Genomic DNA, 23195 nt, shown 5'->3' on the forward strand with positions numbered 1-23195 from the left:
ACTCAGAGCAGGTGACACAGGAACATGTCCAGGTGGGTTTGGAATGTCCCCAGAAAGGGAGACTCCACATCCTCCCTGGGCAGCTGTTCCAGGACTCTGCCACCCTTGTGGGAAGAAGTTCTTCCTCATGTTGAGGTGTAACTTATTGTGTTTTAGTTTATGGCCATTGCTCGTCATCCTGTCGCTGGCACCATCCTCTGACTCCTGTGGAGATCAACACCTGAGGGTTTGGGGTCACGTTTCTCAGGTATCCACCTCTGCAATCTGTACCCTGCAAACTACCTGGAAACGCAGCTCCAGGGTCTGGATTTCTCCCTGGCTGCCAATGAATAAAAGGTATGGAGCAGGCACCGAGCCTTGCCCAAGTCCTCCTTTGCTCGAATTTGTACAGCAGGCTCTGAACCCTGTGACAAACAGGAGTACAAAGTTCCCAAAAGTTATGCTTGTCACGAGAAGGTTCATATCTGTATCCTAACTACTTTTATATATTAAAATACTGTTGTTTCAACTTCATATTGAATCCTCGCGTTTAACAAAATAAGTAGGATTTCCATGCTGATAGAAGAGCTCCACAGAACCAAAACCATGCCCCGGGCTATTTAAAGGTTGGGTGTTTTATTCTGGAGATTATTTCATTGCCCTCCAGGGAACATGTCTGGGGGGGTGGGTCTCCCGTCATTCTTTCACTGTGCCCCCAAGGTGTGTGCGCGGGTTTCCCCCTCGGTCCCCCCGGGGTGTGTGCGGGGTTCCCCCGGGGTCTCGCCCGGTCCCCCCGGGGTGTGTGCGGGGTCACCCCTCGGTCCCCCCGTAGTGTGTGCGGGGTCCCGCCCGGTCCCCCCTCGCTGCCCCTCACGGCTCCGGGGGCGCGGGGGGGTCTGAGGGGGCGGCGGCGGCTGCGCCTGCTCGGCGCGCGGGGGCGCGCGTGACGTGCGCGGGGAGCGGAGCGGGGCCGCGCGCGCTCGCGGCCGCCGCCCGGCCCAGGCTGCGGGCGGAGCGGGCCCAGGCCCGGCCCGGCCCCGGCGCCGAGTCCCGCGGGCCCGGCGCACCCCGGGCCTGCACAGGTGAGCCGGGGCACGGGCGCGGGGACGGCGGGGCAGGGCCGGCGGCGCTCCGGGCCCGCTGCCGCGGGCGCCGCGGGCCGCGGGCGGCCCTGGGCGGGCGGGCGGGGGAGCCCCGGGCGGGCTCGGCGGTGCCGCGGCGGGCGAGCGGTGCGGGCGGGCCCCGCGGCGGAGGGGCCGCGCGGGCGGGCAGAAAATGGCGGAACACAAGATGTCGGCCGGGCCGGGCCGGGCCCGCGGGGCGGGGAGGCCGAGGCTCCGCGCCGGGGCACGGGGCGATCCCGCCGGGACGGGGCTGTTCCCGCCGGGACGGGCCGATCCCAGCGCCATCCCCGCACCCCATCCTGCGCGGCCGCGGGGCTCCCTCCCGCTCCTTTGTCCCCGCGCTCGCTCCGCCGCCTCCCCCGCCCCGCGGCACCGCGGGCGCGCCCGCGCCGGGCACGCGCGGGAGGAGGGAGGGAGGGAAGAGGGAAGGAGGGAAAGAGGGATGCGCCGGGATCCGCTCGTGCCTTCGGGGACCGGCAGCCCCGGCCCTCAAACAGCCGCGGCCGTCACTGTGCTTTTCTTTACCAGGGGAAGTTTTGTCACTGCCGCCGATGTACATTTTTTTTTTCCCGTGGGTTTTTTTTTATTTATTGTTTTTTATTAAGAGCCTTTAAGGCGTTTCAGGCAGCGAGACAAAATCTCGCTCTCTGGTTTTGTCTGTGTCGTTTTAAATGGATTTAAGAGTATGAGTTGCCCTGGGTGCCTGGGTGCGTTGTAGGTGGACACAATAAAGGATTTTTAAATGGATATGTTGGTTTTTCATACCCTTTCTGCGACGGGTCTGTGTTAATCTGCACCTTATTTTATTAATTGGGTTTTCTGCTTAAGGTTTTCTCGTTGCGTTTCTGTCGGTTACTGCATTAAAAATTAGGGGGGAAATCCCCAAACCATGAAGTGTCATGAGAGGAAGATAATTCTCCTTTTCAAGTTAAATACTATTTAAGATATAAGAGGATTACGAAACAGCTGGTTTGTATTTTTCAACTGCGTGTAAGTTTATTTATTGTTACATTGGTTTATTTATTGTTCCATGGCTCTGTATCTGAGCCTGGTCCTTTTGGTTTAATCAAAAGCTTGCGCAGCTTGTGAATATCCAAAACACCGACAAAACACGGTGTTGCATTTTTCTTTAGAACATGTAAACAAGACCTAAATATTATTTAGTAGAAATAATAATATTACTTAGAAGAAATAATATTATATATTCTAAATAATAATATTATTTAGAAGAAATCTATTCCTTGAAAGGAGAGTTGAAGGGCTGACCATGGAATTAGGCTTTATGTGAAAATGCCTCACCTGAACACACTGGGAATAATCACATGTGTAAACTGGGGCTTAACATTTGCACGACCACACTGTTTAGGGTATAACAAAATGTATTCAGAACTCTACATAAATAAGAGCATGCATTTAAGTGGCAAGTGGCATTTTGCAGAAATGTTGTTCATGTTGTACACGTTTCAATTAGGGCAGCAGTGTCTGGAAGCCAGTGCAGGAACTGGGAGCTTCCTTGCACCTCTGGGTACATGAATGACACCCCGTGTGTCCTGAAGCAATGGTTTGTATCCCTCCTCCTTAAAATGCTTTGTTGAAGATCTCTCCATTTAGGATGCGTTCTTAAACTTTCCCAAAAATTAAAATATTAATGGCTATGATATTTTTATAGGAGGGGTAAGCTAAGAATAGATCAGTGTGTTTACTGGGAACTTCTGCCAGCTTTTCGGTTGAGCGTTGCTGTTGTGTATTCTGAGGTCGTCCCAAAGTGCCAGCCATTATCTTTGATTTTTAAAAATTCCATGTGCAGAAGTAATTTACAGTGGTGTTCCTGTCTGTAGACAGAGGGGTCAAATATCCTTCCCCTTCCTCTACTCTCAGATTCATTGCTTGTCTGAGCTGAGCCCTGCGTAAGCAAGAGCTTTGGCATAACGAGTGAAAGAGGTTGAAATCAGCTCAAGCTCATTAGAAAGACAACTGTTATTTTTCAGAAAAGCAAAACCACTTCAGATACAGACACATTTAAAAAATTTAACATCAAGACGCTGCTCTGGGAGTCCCAGTGTAGGTTTCATGAAATACTTCATTTTGGGATCTGATGGGAACCTGCTCCTTCCCAGGCCGGGATAACATGCTGTAATTAAAAAAAATCAATGCAAATATTAGTGGAAGGTTGTAAAGTGAATATTTTATCAGCTGATGCTAATCAAGTGTTTTCACTGTCTTAAATACCCAGAGGAGAAGGGGAATTGAGAGGAAAAGCTTGAGATGTTACTAGTTAGAGGCAAGAGAGGAATGGATAAGTTTGGATTATGTATGGAATTGTGGCTTTGTGCCTGATTTCTCTGCTGGAAACCCACGATTGGATCCGTCTGGGGTTGTGTGGGTGTGTAACATGGTGTACTACAGGAGGAAGCTGTGAAGAGCCACAGTTAATCACTGCTCTGCATTTTTTTGCTCCTTCCAATTACAAGATTTCCCTGCCTGTGTGGCTGTGAAACTGCATCTCCTGCACTGCTGCAACCTGGTAGCAAACCCACCCTCTTAGGGGGGAATCTTGGGCCTTATCCATGGGGGATTCTTCCAGCTTTAGCTGGAAGGGCTCTTCCTGCTGTCACTGCTGTCCTGCAAGACCCCTGGGTGGAAATACCAAACCCATTTGTGATTGTGTGGTTGATGCAGCTCCATCCTTTGTCTGCAGTCAGGGTCTAGAAGATGAGACTTCAGTAGGGCTGGTACAGCCTCTGTGTGGTTGTTGCCACTGTGTCATCCTCCTCTCTGGTTTTAGGGGAAGGCTAAGGGATACATAGTCTCCATGCACAGAAGGTGCCATCCCATAACTTTGGGAATTTTTCTAGTCCTGCTAACTACTGGGAAAATGCCTATTTTAGTGAAACTGCTTTCCTTGCAGAAATTTAAATTTAAATTATAGTCTTACTTAATATTGAATGTTTTCATGTAGCACAATATGTAATTTGGTTGTGCATCTAACTATTTAATCTGAAAATAAGGAAGAAAAAAAAAGGAAGAAGAGTCTGGCATAGTCTTCCTGTAATCTCAGGTTGATATAATTTAAGATAATTCTTCATATCCATTTACATTAAAAAAGAAGGATGAACCGAATGTAAAGGCTGTGGTCAGGAAATGCCAGAGCATTGCATTAATTCCGGGATAGTTACATTAAATTATCCAGTTGTTGTCTAGAACTATATCATATTTTGTACTAGCAGGTATTCATTTGCTACTGTAGGAATTTCAGATGGTTGTGAGCATAATTTGGGAGTGATGGAGCATTGCACTGAGGTTCTGAAGATGCTTTGTAATCCTTAAAATAGTGAAAGAATTTGATTTTGGAGCGGAATTGAGTTAGTGAAATCCTGGGCAACTTTCCTTATTGGTAATGTTTCACATTTGTGTTTATATTATTACCTGATCTGTGGATCTGACTTACTCTGTTATGGCTCCATCAGGGAATTCCATTGGGGAATTCTTGTAGTTCTCTAAGACGGATGTTACCCCATCGTCCCCAGGAGTTAGTGCTGGAGCTTTAAAGCCAGTTTGGGAGAAGTAAGTTTGGTAAATGCCTTGGGAGAGAGGAAGTGTTGAAAGGCTGACAGCACACGGTCAGGGGATCTTTTGTGTTCTCAGTCTCATATTCTGGGGTGGATCAGTGGCTTCCCCTTGAAATTACCGTGTTGGGGCACCACTTGCTGCTCCCTTTGCTGCAAGAGTCCAGGAGCTGTGTTAGATCCTTCTTGGGTCCCATGGTTCTGCCTCAGAGGTGTCTCAGGGTTTGGGCACTGCAGCCTTTATTCTGACAGCCTGGCTTGTTTTATTGTTCACCTGCCTTGGTCATTTTGGCTCTGGGCTCCTGGGGTGGATCTCATTGCACTGGGACTGTCAGGTGTTTTCTACCCCAAAGTCACTGGAGTTTCCATCATGGTTTGGATTTAGATGCTTAGACACAATCAATTCTTGTGGTAGGATAATGGTAATATTTTTTTTAATGAGATCCTGAAGAGCAAAAGGTCAAGGTTGGTGCTACAACAATGAAAGGACTATGCCTTTGAGACTCACAAGGGAATTGCACTCCGAGATCCTCCTCGTGGTTCTGAGTTCAACTCTTACTCTCTGTTCACTTCCAGCAGCTCCTAAAACCCTTTGTTTTCTGTGTGATACTGTCGCTTTTTCTGACTCTTGGATACAAGAGGGCAGGACAATACAAGATTTTAGTCTTGTGCAACAGAGAATTTTTTAGGCCAGAGGTTTCTCACCTGGAAAGGGAAAGCCTTGAGCTCTGTGTGACCTGGAGTCACTTCATCTGCACTGAGAACTTGGGTAAAAGTCCTTTGGGTTGCAGCAAATTGCAAAATAATTCAGATTCCCCACACTTCAGTGTTTAGTAGCAATGCAGATAGCATGTTGGAATGCTGATTTATCCTGCTGTCTCGTGGAAACACTGTCAAAGAAAGGTAACGTGCTTTCTCCTGCTCTGGAAGTGACTTTGTGTAGCTGTGCCTCGACAAAGAGATTCAGCATCCTCAAGACAGACAGGCAGAGCAAAGGGGACTTCTTTGTGCTCAGTAGCTAAAAAATATTATTATTCTAAGGTAGAAAGCAAAATAATAAAGCAAACTGAATTGTACAAAGTGTTGCTTATGTTTTCCTTGTGTTTTTGGGTAAATACTTCTGTGTGTGTGTCAGTGTGACACATTAATCCAGTCAAGCTGATAACACAATAGCGTTGCTGACCATAAATTCTCCTTTTTGTTTCATTGCAGTTATTTGTGAATGCACTTAGCTGAATATGGATCCAGGTGGCGGAAGTTTGGGATTGCAAACACAAGAATCCAAAATGCCTCACACTATGATTATGCAGGATTTTGGTAAACATTTTAACTATTAAAAATAATGAGTGAAATCCAGGAGATGACCTTCTCAGGAAGGACCATGTCTTTGTTCTCTCATGAATTAACACCCCTCAGAGTGTACCAGGATAATTGCATTTGCAGTACAATACTGAATAATGCTGGTTATTTTTTTCATTCTGATAAGAACCATCTTCTTGAGTGTTTTGTTCGTTAAGATTAAAATTGCTATTTATGGGTGTGTTAAAATAATTCACTGTGCATTCTTTGTTATGTCTAGAAAAGTAGTCAGCCAGTCAAGTCTGTTAATGAAAACCAGGCTTCTACCTTTGGCCATTCCTTCTGATGTGGCAAATTGTGGGAAACTGTACTATAAATATTGGATACAACTGAGCATTTATTTATATCAAAACCCATGCAATCTAAGGGATGAAGAGTCCTTTTATTGTAGCAGCAATTAATGGTTTGTCACCTCACTTCCAGCCTCATGCAAGAATTCTGTGAATGTTCAAATTGCTGCTGTAATGAAATGTTTTCTAACTGGAATTAAAAACTAAAAAAAAAGTCCAAATTATAAACTGGCCTGTAGTTTTTAACAGATCAGTATTATCAGACCTAAGTTTGGGGAAAACTTCACATTATATCTTGAAGTGGTATGTTTTGTTTTTCTTAATTTAAAAGGTACTTTAAATTAAATTTAAATTTCTTAATTTAAAAGCTGCTTTGGATAATATTTATTGGGTGAAATGTGGATGTTGAGAAGTTAACAGATTCTTACATTTGTGTGTAACTTGTCTCTGTGATAATTCAGTTCCTTACATGAACCAATTCCTAGTGCAGTGATTGTAACATTTTTCTCCTGGCTCGTCCTTGTTCCACAGTGGCTGGAATGGCTGGCACTGCCCACATCGATGGAGACCACATTGTGGTGTCGGTGCCCGAAGCTGTCCTCGTGTCCGACGTCGTCACGGATGACGGGATCACTCTGGATCACGGCCTGGCAGCCGAGGTTGTCCAGGGGCCCGACATCATCACGGAAACCGACGTTGTCACGGAGGGGGTCATCGTCCCCGACTCTGTGCTGGAGGCTGACGTTGCCATCGAAGAGGCTTTGGACACCAGTGACCACGTGTTGACTTCCGACCTCATCACAGAAACCGTCAGAGTGCCCGACCAGGTGTTCGTGGCCGACCTTGTCACGGGCGCCGAGGGACATTTGGAGCACGTGGTGCAGGACTCTGTGTCCGGAGCCACCTCCCCGACCGTGGTGTCGGAGGAGGTCCTGGTGACGAACTCGGACTCGGAAGCGGTCATCCAGGCAGCTGGGACTGTGCCTGGCTCCACAGTGACCATCAAAGCAGAGGATGACGATGATGGCAAGAGCACGTCTGAAGACTACTTAATGATATCTTGTAAGTTCAACAGAGGTACACACAACCAGGCAGTAGCTGCAGTACAAGTGGTCTGGTGGGGAGAAGTTTCTGTAACTGGACTGTTGCCTCACTCCATCCTGGAATGCTCACTTAGGCTGGTGCCCTGTTCGTTCTTGGTGTCTGGATTTGGGGTGTTTTGGTGCAAAATCCCTTATTGGTGATACAGCAAGAAAGAGAAGGACATTCATGCTGTTCAGTGAGTGTGTGTGTGTATGTTTGTGTTTCTGGAACAAGATATTCCAGGAAATTAAGGAAAACACCTTGGAAAGCTAAACGCTCCGTTTATTTTAAGTATGACACTTTTAAAAAGAAATCCACAGGTATATTACAATGTTATGCAGATTCCTGTAAAAATAGCATGTTGGGTTTAATCAGGAGAATCCACAAAGAAGTAGGGGTTTTAAGATCTCTGACTTTCAAAGTTTTCTGAGTGTGTCCACAAACTACAGTTTGTTTAGTGTATTAAAAAGTTATAATTGGCATTTCATTGTCTGTTGTGCTGTTTTGGGCTGAACTTGGCATTAGGGGGTCATGTGCATTAATTGATTGGTTCGTTGACACTGGGAAGGGGCTTCCCATTCCAGTTCCCACACAGCATTAACTCCAGGAAGTTGTATGGTCCTCTGCTACCTGTTGAGTGCAAGCTGCTGAGAGGACCTTGAGTGTATTGTGTGTCCTCAGTGGTTAAATTATACCCAAGGTGCCAGTTGTTACTGTTACACAAATTTGATAAAGTGTATGATAGTTAATTTTATAATTTTTGACTTCTCCAAATCAGTTGCTGAAATGTGAGTAGGTCAAAACAGATTTTATTTAGTCAGGAGCAGTATGTTGAAAAAAGTCAATGCCAAGTGTGTCAAAGTGTCAGTCTGTTCACAACAAACTGCATTTATTAAAAATTTCATGACAGAGGACACAACTAATTCATGATTATGATTTCAATCTTTTGTAGCATTTATGTCCCTTATGCAAAATTTTTTTTGATACTTATTCGGTATGGGATGAACAGCAATGATTTTTACAGCATTCTATCGTTACTGCAATACCGTCACTAGTAGGTGTGGTTTTTTTGAAAAAGAACTAAAAAAATGAACCTCTAAAGCAATTTAGACCTACAACAAAACAATCCTGTGTGTTTTTGTAACTAAAGGAGCACCATTTTCACAGTCAGTTGTTTCACTGAACAAATTCCTCCTTTCTGACAGAGTACTTGCTGAGTTGTTATTCTGTAACTGCGCTATTCCCACTGCACCCTTGTAATTGTAAGTACAGCCCTCTTTGGAATTCCTTCTGAGACAGAGAAAGTGTCATTGATGCTGGTGATTGCTGCACTTTGACCAGAGCATCCTAAACTTCCAGTTACCTGCTGGCCTCAGGTGTGTCTGACACATTCCTGCTCTTGTCAGGTGTTCTCAGACCCACCCATGGTGTTTGCAATGAGTCAAAGCCAGTTTGAGACCTGGTTTTCAGCAAATTACTGAAATAATATTTATAATCGTGATGTGCCTGAATAATCACAGTTATGAAAGCTGTTATTCATCTGGGATTTTGTTTTAAGCAATCATTTAGATAAATTTAGGCAGTCATAGAATTGTTTAGGTTGGGAAAAACCTTTAAGATCAAGTCCAGGCGTTACCCCAGCACTGCCAAGGCCACCAGTAATGATGTCCCCAAGTGCCACATCCACAGGGCTTTTAAATCCCTCTGGGGATGGGGACTCCACCACTGCCCTGGGCAGCTGTGCCAGGGCTGGACAGCCCTTTCAGGCAAGGAATTTTTTCCAACACCCAACCTGAGCCTCCCCTGGCACAGCTTGAGGCCGTTTCCCCTTGTCCTGTCCCTTGTTCCCTGGGAGCAGAGCCCGATCCCCCCTGGCTCCCCACTCCTGCCAGGGATTTGCAGAGCCAGAAGGTCCCCCCTTGAGCCTCCTTTTCTCCAGGCTGAGCCCCCCCAGCTCCCTCAGCTCCTCTTGCTGTTCCAGCCCCTTCCCAGCTCCGTTGCCTTCCCTGCACAGGTTCCAGCCCCTCAGTGTCCTTGTCTGAGGGTCCCAGAGCTGCCCCAGCACTGGGGGTGCCCCAGCAGAGCCAGCACAGGGACAGGGGCTGCCATGGGGACAGGGACAGGGACACCCCATGGCTGGGACAGCCCGGGGGCCCTTGGCCTTTGTGGCTGTCTGGGCTTGTGTTCAGCAACTGCTGAGCAGCACCCCCAGGTCCTTTCCAGCCACTCTGCCCCAGCCTGTGGCTTCCCATGGGGTTGTTGTGACCCAAGTGGAGGACCCAGCACTTGGTCTGGTTGACCCTCACCCCGCTGTCCTCAGCCCATGGATCCAGCCTGTCCAGATGCCTCTGCAGAGCCTTCCTGCCCTCCAGCACATCAGGACTCCCCCAGCTGGGTGTCATCTGCAGGTCTGTTGTTCCTGCTGTTGTGAGGCTGTGCTGGGTATGGCAGCCTGACCCCACAAAGTATTATTGTATTTTTGCCAGCAAAAAAGAATCATTCTTATGCAGTTGTGTTTTGGTGTGTTTTTAAAAGTTTTTGTGAATTAGCCTTGAATATGTTTTGTATATGTATATAATTTGTTGTGTAGAATATATAGACCTCAAAAAAAAATCAAGCAGGTCAAAACTCTTTTTATTTACTTATATTTTTAATTTGTCAAATGTTCAGTGAATAGTGTAGAAAGGGAACTTCGTGATATTTCCTTTGGGACATATAGGACTGTTGAACTATTTCATTATGTAAATCACATCAAAGTGATAGCTTTAAAGAGTCTCAAAATACTTAGCTGTCTTTTAATGAACTTTAGCACCTGAAAAGGGGAGACTTTACATAAAATGCCAGATGATGTCCTTAGGGAATGCCATGAGCTGTTCTGTGGAACAGAAATTAGTTTATTTGTATAATTTGGAGAATGTGTATCATTTGGAGAATTCCTTGTTTGGGAAGTTCCAGAATACTGCATTTGAGGGTATGGAGCTGGGCTGAGTGTGGAATTCTAACTTGTTGGGAGTTACAGCTCAAATGATAGAACCTTGGGGTGGAAGGGACCTTGCTGAAAATTGATTTTTCACCATTTTGAGGTTACATTCCCATGCAGGGACTTTATACACTTTTGATAATGATACTTTTTTTTGGAGAACAGTAAGTTTGTCTTGATAGTTGTGTGACCAGCTGCATATGACTTTGTGACTGGAAATGTTCACAAGGTTATCACCTCTCTGCTGTGTCTCAGTGCAGATGAATTGAGCTTTTTTTAAACCAGCTCTATAAGCATAAAGTAAAAAATCTTTATTTGCTTACCTTCACAACTCCTCTCTGCGTGAATACCTCAGAGTATATTCACGATCCCTTGTTTTAAGTCATCAGAATAGCTTGATGGAGAGGAGATGAGTGCAGTTGTGGGCTGTGACAGCCCCCTGTGAGTGCAGGGGGCAGTGGGCAGGCTGTGACAGCCCCCTGTGAGTGCAGGGGGCAGTGGGCAGGCTGGAGCTGAAAGCATCCCCTCTTTTGTTTTTCAGGTTTGCGATATTCAGAGCCCCGGCGGGTTGCCAGCCCCCGCCCCGTGTGCCGGCCCCGCATGCACTGTGCTGGTGACCCCCATCCCACCACAGATCCACCCTGGAGCTGGCCCCGGGGGTAAGGTACTGTGCCACCAACACCTCCTTTTTAGTGTCTTACAGTACAGTGTTGCATAATTTGCTAAGCATTTTAGTCTTCCTGCTCCTCTATCTTACGGGACACGAGTAGATCAGACATTAGAAAAACATGGAGAATTGTCAAACCACGGGACTTATCTTGCCCTCATGTTGTCCCCTCTGGCTCCTGTGGTGGGTGTGATATCACCAGCATAGTGCATGCTGAGGCATCACATGGATTGGGAGCTGGCAATCCACGGTGAATCTGGACATCACACACCTGAAAACAGCCAAGGAAGGTAAGTTTAACACTGGAGCTGTGCTGAGTTTTCCTTTAAACCTTGTTGATTCAGGAGGATTCAGCATATATTTATTAAGGTTCTCTGCTGTGTTTTTTCACTCGATTTTAAGTGACAAGATAATAAGATGTAGTGCTTCTGGTGGATAAGTCAGATCTGGAAGGCACTTTGATATTCCATTGACAGAAAGTAAACATTCCTGTTGCTGTGAGGCATCCCTGGGAAAAGCAGGGATAATTTAGCACTCATGGGGTAGCAGTGATTGAAGTCATATTACTAAAACAATAGAATATTTTCATGATCTGCTTTTTAAAAAAGTAGTATTTTCTAATCTGACAAAGATTACTTGTCCTGCTGTGTCGGTTGCTTTCCTCTTATACAAATGTGTTTAAAAAATAGATGGAAACCATGAAATTCCCTTTGTTTAAGACAGCAATTTAAGCAGCAGCAATTGCCAATTCAGTGTGTTTTGTTGTGGTGTTATTTGAAACAAAAGGCACATCTTGTAGATAAGTCTATATTGGTATCATTTTCTCAGTCCAGTTTATATTTTCCAAATTTCATTGTGTTACGCATTTGTTTTCATAGAAAAGTCATTCCAGAGGCCCTGGATACCCAGACTTCCTGATAGGTTTCCATTTTTTTAAGCTTAAATTGTAAAGACTGATGGTTAATGGTGTGGGAGTAACCATAAATTTTTTAAGTACTGTTGTAAGTTCGCCCCTCCAAGACAGAACTCCTCACTTGTTAAAGGATATTGAAGATCTGGGGGCTTTACTTGAAACGGTAGAACCCAGTATGTGAATGTGCGTCCTCTATTCATGTTTTGGGCGTTTTTTTCCTGAAAATATTCTTATAAAAATTGAAAAAAATCCTCATTTTTTCCCTTTATGTAATCTTTGTTGCATTGCAGTTGATGTCCTGTTAAGGCAACTATTTGAAATTGTGTGGTTTTTTCTTACATGATTTCACCAGCTCCACAGTGGTGCACAGTCACTGGCACACAGTGGTGGTTAAATAGTTGGAAAATTTGCCATAAAGAAAACTTATCTCATATGGGATTACCCCCCTCTTTTGCAGGAAGTTGCCATTGGTAAATAACCTCCCAATAAAAAAAAATAGTCATTTCTGTTAAACTGAGAATGTTATAAAATTATAATGTTACAATATCATAAAATTTAGGAGTTTTGAAAAAGTTGGTGTTGCTGGAGTTGAAGATTTGAAAATAACTTCATTGCCACCTCCCAGTTGTAGATTTACAGGAACAGCTTACAGTTAGTAAGCTTTGAAATATTCTCTCTGGGTTTGGGCAGCATTGTATGAGTCTGAGTTACCTCCAGTCCTTCAAAGACTCAGACATGCAGTGGAAATGGTCATTGGACTAAAATCAAACATTTATCATTTTGAAGAATATGGATGACAAACTTTTATAAATAACTTTTGTAAGAAACTTTTTATTATAAAAACCTGGCAGAAAAGAAAATGGTCTTTAATAAATTCAAGAATAGTAAATGTATGGAAATACTTTTTCCAAAATAAATATATTTTAGCATCTCCACTTTTCCTTTTGGAGTTCTAATAACTCCACCATGGCAGCATAACAAATGTCAGGTTGTTACAGCAGGTGGATATAAAGGGTTTCTAATACTGGTGCTGGTAGACTTGAGTGTCAAAAGAATATTCCAGTCTCTGTGTCTCTCTCAGCTCTGGTGTTTGTACTCTGACTCTTCTGTCCTGCCAGGTGACATGAACACCATTGCACTGCATGTCAGACTCTCCCAGATAAAGGTGTTGATGTTGCTGGCATCAATTTCAGTGGAGATTTAGAATGGGGTTTATTTAAAAAAAAAAAAAACAACAATTTGCCAAGCAGATTTTTAATTTTTTTTTTCTCCTGATCCAAGTTTGGTATTTTTTCAGCAATGGACCTAATCTGTTATATACCACAGCATTTTTAAAATGTTTTCCATTTAATTTTCATTGGAATATATACCTTACAGAGGTTCTGAAATTAAATACTTCCTTGTACTTACCTAGTTGTGTCCTCAGTAACTTGTTTGTTCATGTGCTGCAGTCCAGGGTTAGTGAAGCAGAGATGAGGTTTCTCAGTGCTGCAGTAGCTGGATAATGTTCTGTGGAAGGAAGAGCTTAGTTTGGGATTGCTGGGGTGGATTCCTGCCCTGCTGCAGGAGGGGCATTTCCTGGCAGGCTCTGACCCCCCTCGTGGGACTGCCTGGAGTGGTAAAGGCCCCAGTGACTCCAGGTCAGCCCAGTGGTGGTTGAAGCAGCTCCTGGGAGCTGTTCACCGCTGCACTGGGGCAGGGAGCTGGGAGGGGACTGGGACCAGCACAGCTCTCCCCAAACACTCATTTCCACAATGTTTCTTCCTAGTTTACACATATTTTAACGTCACCTGTGCAGTAAATTGCTGTTTCCCTGGAATGGGTTTAATTCAGGTTTGGTTTCCATTCTGTGGAATTCTCTGTGTCGAGCCCTTCAGTGGGTGTTGAGCATCGCACAGGTTTGTGCTGCCCATCTGCACAGGAGCTAATTTTATCCCCCAAGAGAAGTGTGTTGGTACACATGTCAGAAAGGTGCTTAGTTCAGTGGCCTCTGTGCTGGCAGTTTGGGATAAATCTTAGGACATCTATGAGAATGCCCTTTTTACCAAAATAGTGCTGCTTTTAGTAGTTTGAGTGTATTCTTTGTTGTAGAACTACATGAGCATTTTGAATATGTAGACCAAATAATCAGTGAGTTGTGTGCATAAAGGATGAGAAGGCAATCTCACGTGGCAGTATTTGGATTTATTGTCACTGCATCATTTAATCAGCTCTGTATTATACCATAATCTTCATTAATATGTTTTCAAGTGATAAAGTGGATAAAATCATAATTTCCTCCAGGGAGATGTCAGATTTTTGATGCACACTTAAACTGGGAATATACTCCAAGTCATCACACTTGTCTAGTTTCAGCTACTAAATTGGAGTCACCAGTGTGTCAGAGTACTGAAACTTTTGGGGACTCTTAGGCTATAACAGGAAATTCTGGGTTAGTTTTTAACATTGTTGGATAGATGTTTAATTATTGATACATTTTTGGTCTCTAAGTGTGATAGTTTCAGCCATAACCAGTTACCTCATTCCTTTTGATGACAGGCTCCCTCTTGTGTCCTTCATTCTGTAATTCCTGCTGTGTTTCCTGAGTTGCAGTAAAATGATACTGAACTTCTGGAATCTCCTTGAGATGAGCTGTTTTGTAAAAGCCACTTACGAATACAAACCTTTACTGTGCATGGGGAGAATAGTGGAGAAAATCATGCTGCTGGTTACTTTGACTTCTAAAAACGTGTTTGAACCTCATTATTGTTCTCTTCTCTTTGCAGTGGATGATGTTGGGGAGAAGTTGGACCACATGGGAAACGCTCCCTTGAAGATCAGCACCGAGGTGGCGAACGATGACGTTGCCAAAGATGACGGGTTTGGCTCAGAAGTTATCAAAGTGTACATATTTAAAGCTGAAGCTGAAGATGATGTTGAAATAGGTACCTTTAAATTCTGTTTATTCCTCCAGTAGTATGAGGAGTTTCAGGGTCTTTTTGTGTGTTGTTCTGAATTCCATGTAACCCAGTGAGTGGAGTGTTTTGTAGAACGTGACAAAGGGATCAGTTGGGCTTGAATTTTTCAGGGTACACCGAGAGACCTTTTTCCTCCTCTGTTCTGGAGTATCAAACCTGTGTGGTTTTATGACAGACCTGGATGTAAAAACACTTAATTGGAACTTTATGACAGTTTTGTTGTAAATAGGAAAAAAATACCTAAATGTGAAATTAGCGGTGGCTTTGTTCACATTTGCTAAACGTGTGTAACTTTGTGACTTCTTTTTGTTAAAGGTGGGACAGAAATTGTCACTGAGAGTGACTTTCACAATGGCCATTCTGTAGCTGGAGTGATTGAGCAAGGTGGTGTTGGGAGAATGCAACGAGAAAAAATGGTTTACATGGCTGTTAAGGACTCCTCTCAGGAAGATGAAGATATTAGTAAGCATAACAAGAAACATTTTTGTTTCTCTTGCTGTTTGTATGCCAATATAACCATCATCTCAAGGACATTTTTAATTTTTTTCTGAAGAATTCTTCAACCTGGAATAGTAGAAAACTAAGCTCATCTTCCCTAAAAATAAAAAGCAGTCTATGATTATTTTAAAGTGTTGTGGATAGTGCACTTTGTGCATACTGTGTGCAATCATTTCATTATTTATATTAAATTTAACGTTCCCATGGATGAAATAAATGAGGTTAGTCAGACTTTCATTTTTCTGTTTTCCCTCTGTGAATTAAGCTGTTTTCTGGTAAAGCAGCAAATGCTATCAGTTGCAAATTTGTAAGTTTGCATATTTGAAATTCTGTTGGTATTTGGTTTGGATTTATATTTATTGGTAAGTGTTTTCTCTCTTCAAGGAATGTCTGAATAAACAGTGATCCCCTAAGGGCAGGGGTGGTCCTACATGCCAGAGGAAGAAAAGTAATTTATAATGGGTATCAAGCAGAGTGAGAGCAAATTAAATAAAGGAAAAGTTAGGATGAGCAGAATAAAATTAAAGATTTATTCTTCTCCCCTCATCCAGGCTGTGCTGAAATAGCAGATGAAGTTTATATGGAAGTTATTGTAGGTGAAGAAGAAGCTACATCCCTTCCAGACACCCAGCTCGAGGACTCTGGCGTGAATAAAACGTTTGTCCCTGTTGCTTGGGCTGCTGCTTACGGTAGGAATCTGTATTTCCTGAAATCCCTTCCCATTCCTGAAATCCCTCCCCTCATCCAGCTTCCAGAATCTCTGGGCAAACGTGACGATCTCTCACCTTGTTCTAGGGGTTTGGAAACAACTCCTGATGTCTGTCAGATAAGGAGAGCATTGCTGGGTGCTTTGTTTCATGGAGTAGAAAGGAAAGCTGTTAGGAGAGGTTTTATGCTGTTCCCGATCCCAGCTCAGGCGTGTGTGGGGTTTGATGGTTCATGGTGGCTGTTGAAGATCTTAGAACAACAAGAACAGCCTTAAGTATTTTACATTAGCTGGGAGGAAGGGGGGAAAACCTGAAGTAGAAATAAATGTGTAAGCATGCTCCTAATAATTTCAGTTTATGTAAATGTTCTAGGCCTGTTAGTCCTTCAGGTTAGAAACAGAGTTTCAAATATTGGAACTGTCTTAGGATATATTCTGAATTCTGTCTATTCTTTTATATGATTTTCTTGGATTTTGATGCGTTAAATGTTTGTTAAGAGGGTATTGGGTCGTCTGTGGTTTATGTTACAATTAAGTAATCAAGTCAGTTAAAATTTGTTGGTGTGATGATGTGAGCCCAGGTTGATGAAAGGGTTCAGAACTACTTCAGAAAGCTTTGGCACATAGCAGTGAACACTTCCAGTGAAAAATGAGGAATACACTCCTAAGGTATTCCTTATACACCTTCCAAAACTTCACAGGGCCTCATGTAGATCATGAGAGGCTGATCAGGCCAAGTCCTCGCATCAGCCTGGTCCTACTCCAGAAAGATAACGTGCTTCCATCCCAGGAACATTGCAGATAACCTCTGGATTGGTATCTGAGCTGAGAGATGAGGTTGAAAGTTTGCAGAAACAAGCATGTTAATTTTGAAAAGCAGGAAAGCCAGCGTGGCAAGCCATGCAAGCACAGATTTAGTGGATATTAACTCTCCACAAAGATGAGATTTTGTTTGCTGGGGCTCGTGATTACAGAACACTGATCTGATTGTGAGCTGCACATCTCCCTTTGGGTGGTGTTAAGCTGTTATTTATTACATAAGTTAGTTTTCTCTCATTATCAGACTTTCAAAGCCGTCATGTTTAAAAATAAATTTAATTTATAATGACTAAAATACCATTTTCTGCAGGAGATGAAAGAAGGCTTCCCCGAAGATACGAAGATGGTCAAGCGGCAGGTGAGAACTTGTAACAACATTAAAACTGCTGTGCTGTCCTTGAAAATATGTGCATTTATGTGTCAGGGAATTCTATATTGAAGGACTCCACAGTCTTTCTCTGCTATTTTAAGTTAAAACAGTTCTAGTTGTCTGTAGGCCTTTGGAGGGGTGGGAAGTTGGGAGGCACTGCCAGGTTGTTAGTGCAGTTTTGCAGACAGAAAAGGGATAATGCATCTCTTAGGAAGTAAAAACAAGTTAAGCAAAAGGGAACAATCAGCGTAACTCATAAGAAATTAATGTCTTGAGAAGTAAGAGAAATCAAGGAATATATTTAAAAATTAATCAGTATTTAAGCAATTATATTCCTACCTTTTGCCAGGAAAGAGAGATAGTGCTTTATATTGGCACTGCTCTTCTTTATGTGTGTTCATGGTAGATGAAAGGGCAGTGTTTGTTTTTAAAATGCTGCTGTGCAATTCCAGTCGTCAGTCCCAAAGAAACAAGTTGTTTAAGGTTTTTTATGGTGTCTAATTTTTGTTTCTAGGAAATAACTTGGATACACGATTAGAAAACAAAAACGGTAATGCAACACAGTACCTGCAGATTTGTGATAGCATTGGCACTAATAGAGTGCTCAAACAAAAAGCCAGGAAAAGGAGGAGAGGAGAGGCCAGGCAATGGCAAACAGGTAAACACTGGATGGCTACGGTATTGTCATGGAGTGCCACTTACTCCTGTGCTATTCCTTTTTTCTTGTTTAAGCTGATGCAGAATTAAAAGCTCTAAATGATGATTTGCATATTTCCTGTGTCCTTCCCCCCTCCAGTTCTGTGCAGAGAAAATGTCATATTTTTGCTATTCAGAGTCAGTACACTCAGGGCTGATGCAATTCGTTGGAATGTTGCAAGCTATTAGAAAGTAACCATGGCTATATTCACTGCACATGTGATAATTCCTGATCTGTTGGAGCAGTTCCTAAAATTATATAAACTATAGGTGCTGTGGATTGGTTGTTTTTAAACTACTGAACCACTCTCTCTGCTGCAAGTGTAAGTGCATGAATCTGAACAGCACTTGGCTGATTTAAAACTTCATCAGTAAATGTGTTTCCTTCATAACTTGTTTTTGTTTGTTTAAAAACAGCTGTTATAATAGGTCCTGATGGACAGCCCTTAACAGTTTACCCTTGTCATATTTGTGGGAAAAAATTTAAATCCAGAGGATTCTTGAAAAGGCATATGAAGAACCATCCCGATCATATGATTAAGAAGAAGTACCAGTGTACAGACTGTGACTTTACAACTAACAAAAAAGTAAGTTTCCACAATCATCTGGAAAGCCATAAACTTATAAATAAGGTTGATAAAACGCACGAGTTTACGGAGTACACGAGAAGATACAGAGAAGCGAGCCCCTTGAGTTCCAACAAACTCATCCTGAGGGACAAGGAGCCCAAGCTACACAAGTGCAAATATTGCGACTATGAGACTGCAGAGCAGGGACTACTCAACAGGCATCTGCTGGCAGTGCATAGCAAGAACTTCCCTCACGTGTGCGTGGAGTGCGGGAAGGGATTCCGCCACCCCTCGGAGCTGAAAAAGCACATGAGGACCCACACGGGGGAAAAGCCATACCAGTGTCAGCACTGCGTGTTCAGGTGTGCTGACCAGTCCAACCTGAAAACTCACATCAAAACCAAACACGGCACCGACCTGCCCTTTAAGTGTGAGCACTGTCCCCAGGCCTTCGCCGACGAGAAGGAGCTGCAGCAGCACATGGAGTTGTTCCAAGGGCACAAGACCCACCAGTGTCCCCACTGTGACCACAAGAGCACCAATTCCAGTGACCTGAAGCGACACATTATCTCGGTTCACACAAAGGACTTCCCCCACAAGTGTGAGGTGTGCGAGAAGGGCTTCCACCGGCCCTCCGAGCTCAAAAAGCATAGCGAGACCCACAAAGGGAAAAAGATCCACCAGTGCAGGCACTGTGACTTCAAAACCTCAGATCCTTTTGTACTTAGCGGGCACATCCTCTCAGTTCACACCAAGGACCTGCCTTTTAAATGCAAACGGTGTAAAAGAGGCTTTAGGCAGCAGAACGAACTGAAGAAGCACATGAAGACCCACAGTGGGAGGAAGGTGTACCAGTGCCAGTACTGCGAGTACAGCACCACGGACGCGTCGGGCTTCAAGCGGCACGTCATCTCCATCCACACCAAGGACTACCCCCACAGGTGTGAGTATTGCAAAAAGGGCTTCCGCAGGCCCTCCGAGAAAAATCAGCACATCATGAGGCACCACAAGGAGGCCATAATGTGACAGAGGAGCTGCAGGAGGAGGCGGTGTAGAAACTGTGATAATGCTAATTGGGGAAAAAAAATAAATCTCACGAACTGTTTCTCCTGGTTTCAAAGCTTGATATTAAACCATAACTTTACATTCTTTGTATTAAAAGTCTTAAAAGTATTAGGGTTGGCAGGGGATCTCATAGCCCTACGATTGTTGCTTATCAGAACCTAAAGAGCACTATGGAATGGAGAGGTTGGATGAATGTCTAAAAGTTGCAGAAAGATGGATGAATGTCTTCAGGTGAACAGTATTTCCCATGGCTAAGTACAGAAGACAGAGCAGAGCTGATTGTGTGACCCATTTTGTCAGTAACATTTGTCTCCAATATGAAAACAGTTCAGAGTCGTGGGGGGGGGAGTTACAAAAGGTTTGCAAAGGAGCCCAGTCCTCACTTCTTGTGCAGTTTTGAACGGGGGGGTTTTAGTCAGTCACTTCATCCCAACGTTTTAATTGTGCCTAGAAACTGAATTCCAGAACTGCTCAAATTTGGGGGGGGTTGTCCCTTGTTTGGTTTGTTTTTGTTGGTTTTTTTTTTTATTATTATTATTTTTGTTTTTGTTTTTGAACATTTCATCGGGAAACTTTTTGGTTTCCTTTATTAGTTTAGGTCCAAGAAGCATTTTTTTACTGGTTTTCAAAGCTGCTAACCTATTTTATTGCAGGATTTGATGTTTGAAATAGAGCACTATGTTATGGTCTCAGAGGTGGTGTTCTGGTGCTAGGGTTTAAAGATATATATGTACATAATTTCCCTTTTTTTATCTGAAACTACAGTTGAATGTTGTTCAGTATGGCACATATAACAAAATTAACTTTGAATTTGACTTTTTTTTTAAGGATAAAATGGATGCAGCTCATAGTGTTGTGACTCAACACTAATTTTTCTTCTTGCTACTTTAAAAATCTTCTTTAAAAAGAATATTAAAAACAGTTGAAAACTGTAGAGGTTTTTTGGTTTTTTTTTGTTTTTTTTTTTAATTAAAATTCAGAGTACTTAGAAGTTCTTTAGGGCAGTGTTCTTAACAGGTATGACAATTACTGTCCTACCTCCTAATAGGAAATTTTCCATATAGACATAAAATTGCACCTTTCGATGGATTCTTTTTAAAATAAAAAGATCTATACCATGCTATAAACATGCATTTTTCAATCTGTAAGAAAGTATATATGCAGTATTTAACCAGAAAAATCTGCTGCCACTAGAGTTTGGAGGTGGATCTTGAGTTTACAGTGTATACATTTAAAATATGCATCCCTTTACAATGCTTTGTGTTAGCATGCTGCAGATCCAATGGCGCTTATATAACGAGCTGGTCTAGGGCTATTTAATGAAAAACCTGGTCATAAATGTTATGCATATAATGTGTATTTTTTACTTTTTTAGTTGCTTCATGTTTGCACACAGCTGTTCACATGAGAAATTGTAACTTCATGCTATATTGTGGCTTTGTGTTCCAGATAATGTTCATATTTTGTTGGGTTTTTTTTTTTTGCACCAGATGAGAATCAGTTCCTTGAGAATAAATTTTTTTTATATTTCTAAACTTCAGAAAGTTAAATTTGGGAAATCTCTTAGACAAATACGTGTTTTATGTGGCTGTAAAAAATGATGTACACGCTGTAAAATAAGATTGTCACTGTTCTGTGGGATTATTATTTCTAAATGTGTTACTCATCGTAACGGGCATACAATAAAACGCATCTCTTGCACTCCAAAGGTTTTGGAGTTTGCTTTTCATTTGTGGTGTTTAGGAAAGTCTCACTCTGTGGAAATTTAAGTGTTATTTTTAATTGCATTATTTGCTCATTAGTATGTAATAACCTTTCAAGTAAGCAGGTTACTGGAGGTATATTTGTCAGACTGTTGAGGGGAGAGCATTAGCTTTGATTTGACTAACCCTTTAAACTTACAGGTAATGTGCTTACTTTGTTTATTTCTAAAATAATTCTCAAATGTGATACATTCCTTTGACATTTTTTTTCCTTCAAGAGAACATAAAACTTCTCACGTGTTTTGGGAAAACCCAGGTAGGTGGGTTTTTCTCTTTTTATCTGTGTAATAAGAACAGCTTACAGAGTGAAATACTAAAAATGCTGCTACCCTTAAATTCCTGCTCTTTTTAGGATACTTGTATTACAACATCAGGAATAGATTAAACACTTGAAGAAGGAAGTGTGATTTTAAATGAACAGTTCATCCAAGGATTTCCCACAGGCTTTGAGCCACTGAACTTGTGGGTTTTGCACCAAAAAGCAGAAATTAAGCAGGCAGAATGTGTTTATCTGGTTCTTGTTGCTGCTGCTTTGCTTTGCACGCCCAGCAGTCAGAGGTAGCATTCAAAAAGTCTTAAAAGTTGTGCTTTTCTGACCATGTTAATGTTTTTTTCCTGAGCATTATGTTGAATACTTGAACTGAAGGAGTTTCTTTGTAGCAGCCCGAGGATGATCACCCTGGCTCTGTGCCGAAGCCCACAGCCCTGCTGGCTCATTTCCCCACCATACAGATGGATAGAATAATCAGGTAATAGTTCTGTGGCAAAGCAAGAGGTTGGTTGCTGTTCTTGACATAAGATTTTACTAGAAAGTGGTGTTTTAAGTCTTCTGAAACGGAAGAAATGCAGTGTCACCTGAGTCTTCAGCAGTTTCAGGCACAGTCCCTGGATCCTCTTCAGTGCACTTTCCCCGTTCACACTGAAGAGGATTTTGGTGGCTGTGGTGTTGTCACCGTGGAGGTGTCACAACTTTAAAAATGCTTCCTGTCAAGTCACAGTAACAGGTGTCTGTCAGTACTTCCACACATCCCTTTCCCAGTGTTGGTGATGGGATGCCACTCCACAGAACCTCGAGTGGGAAAGGGGTGGGGTGAAGTACCTGCTGTGGGTAGGGCTGGGAGCACGAGCAGGGAGCTCAGCTGTTGTTTGTGTCCCTCCTCTGCTCCTGCCACCCTGGATGTGATGGACAATGGACAGATGGGGCTCGAGCAAGGGCAGTTCACAAACTGTGCAAGGGTTGTTTGGTGCAGTTTTATTGGAGTGACAGATTGACAGGTGCAGTTAAAAAAATGACTCATGTCTTGATCATCTGTGTTCTTCTTTCTTCAGGTTTCAAATGCCCACAATTAACTAAAATAGAGAGAAAAGAGGGCAGAAGAGCAGCACAACACTCTGGAGGTGAAGGTGAGTTACCTGGGTGTGGTCTGTGTGACTCCAGAGCTGTCAGGAACTTCTGAACCAGGGCTCTCTTTGGCTTTTATTTCACAGCTGAGGGAGAGAAACTTCCCTATTAAAGAAAGGTCAGTCATAAAAACCAGAAGACAGTTTTCTCGTGGTCTTCAGTGCAAACCCAGACTCTGTTCAGGCAGAGGTTATCTAATAACACTGTTGATAAAAAGAGTCAAATAGGGCAGAATATCTATTGTTGTAAATATACGAAGTAAATGCTGTCTGATTTTTCTAATTTGTTCCTGAAAAAAATGTCAGTCTTGGTGGACCTCCCTGACATTGAGGTGGGAAATTATCTCAAGCAAAGTGTTTACAACTAGCATTTACAGAGCTGAGTAAATG

At 43.0% G+C, this 23195-nt stretch overlaps 1 protein-coding gene across 3 annotated transcripts; it reads left to right on the plus strand.

Annotated features, from left to right (window-relative positions):
• The first annotated feature begins 997 nt into the window (after window positions 1-997).
• Window positions 998-21349, plus strand: ZNF711 (zinc finger protein 711). 3 transcript variants are annotated; one of them, XM_027911457.1, is made up of 9 exons: window positions 998-1061; window positions 5882-5986; window positions 6850-7380; window positions 14727-14885; window positions 15234-15380; window positions 15968-16105; window positions 17252-17299; window positions 17826-17969; window positions 18425-21349. In XM_027911457.1, the coding sequence occupies exons 2-9, from the start codon at window positions 5908-5910 to the stop codon at window positions 19600-19602; spliced, it is 2424 nt and encodes an 807-aa protein (XP_027767258.1). In that variant the 5' UTR covers window positions 998-1061; window positions 5882-5907; the 3' UTR covers window positions 19603-21349. The 3 variants fall into 3 exon arrangements, with proteins under 3 accessions (XP_027767258.1, XP_027767259.1, XP_027767260.1); XM_027911458.1 differs by having other exon boundaries at window positions 17826-17861; XM_027911459.1 differs by lacking the exons at window positions 998-1061; window positions 5882-5986; window positions 6850-7380 and adding an exon at window positions 11056-11338.
• Window positions 21350-23195: the final 1846 nt, after the last annotated feature.

Source organism: Empidonax traillii, unplaced genomic scaffold (assembly GCF_003031625.1).
Source record: "Empidonax traillii isolate 1590-97213 ecotype Southwest subspecies unplaced genomic scaffold, ASM303162v1 scaffold32:size1966603, whole genome shotgun sequence".
In the NCBI taxonomy this organism is placed as follows: Eukaryota; Metazoa; Chordata; class Aves; order Passeriformes; family Tyrannidae; genus Empidonax; species Empidonax traillii.

Coding starts and splice junctions, on each gene's coding strand:
- ZNF711 (XM_027911457.1), top strand. CDS start 5,908: ATGGATCCAGGTGGCGGAAGTTTGGGATTGCAAACACAAGAATCCAAA. Junction 5,987..6,849: donor TATGATTATGCAGGATTTTG/GTAAACATTTTA, acceptor CTTGTTCCACAG/TGGCTGGAATGGCTGGCACT. Junction 15,381..15,967: donor TCAGGAAGATGAAGATATTA/GTAAGCATAACA, acceptor CCCCTCATCCAG/GCTGTGCTGAAATAGCAGAT.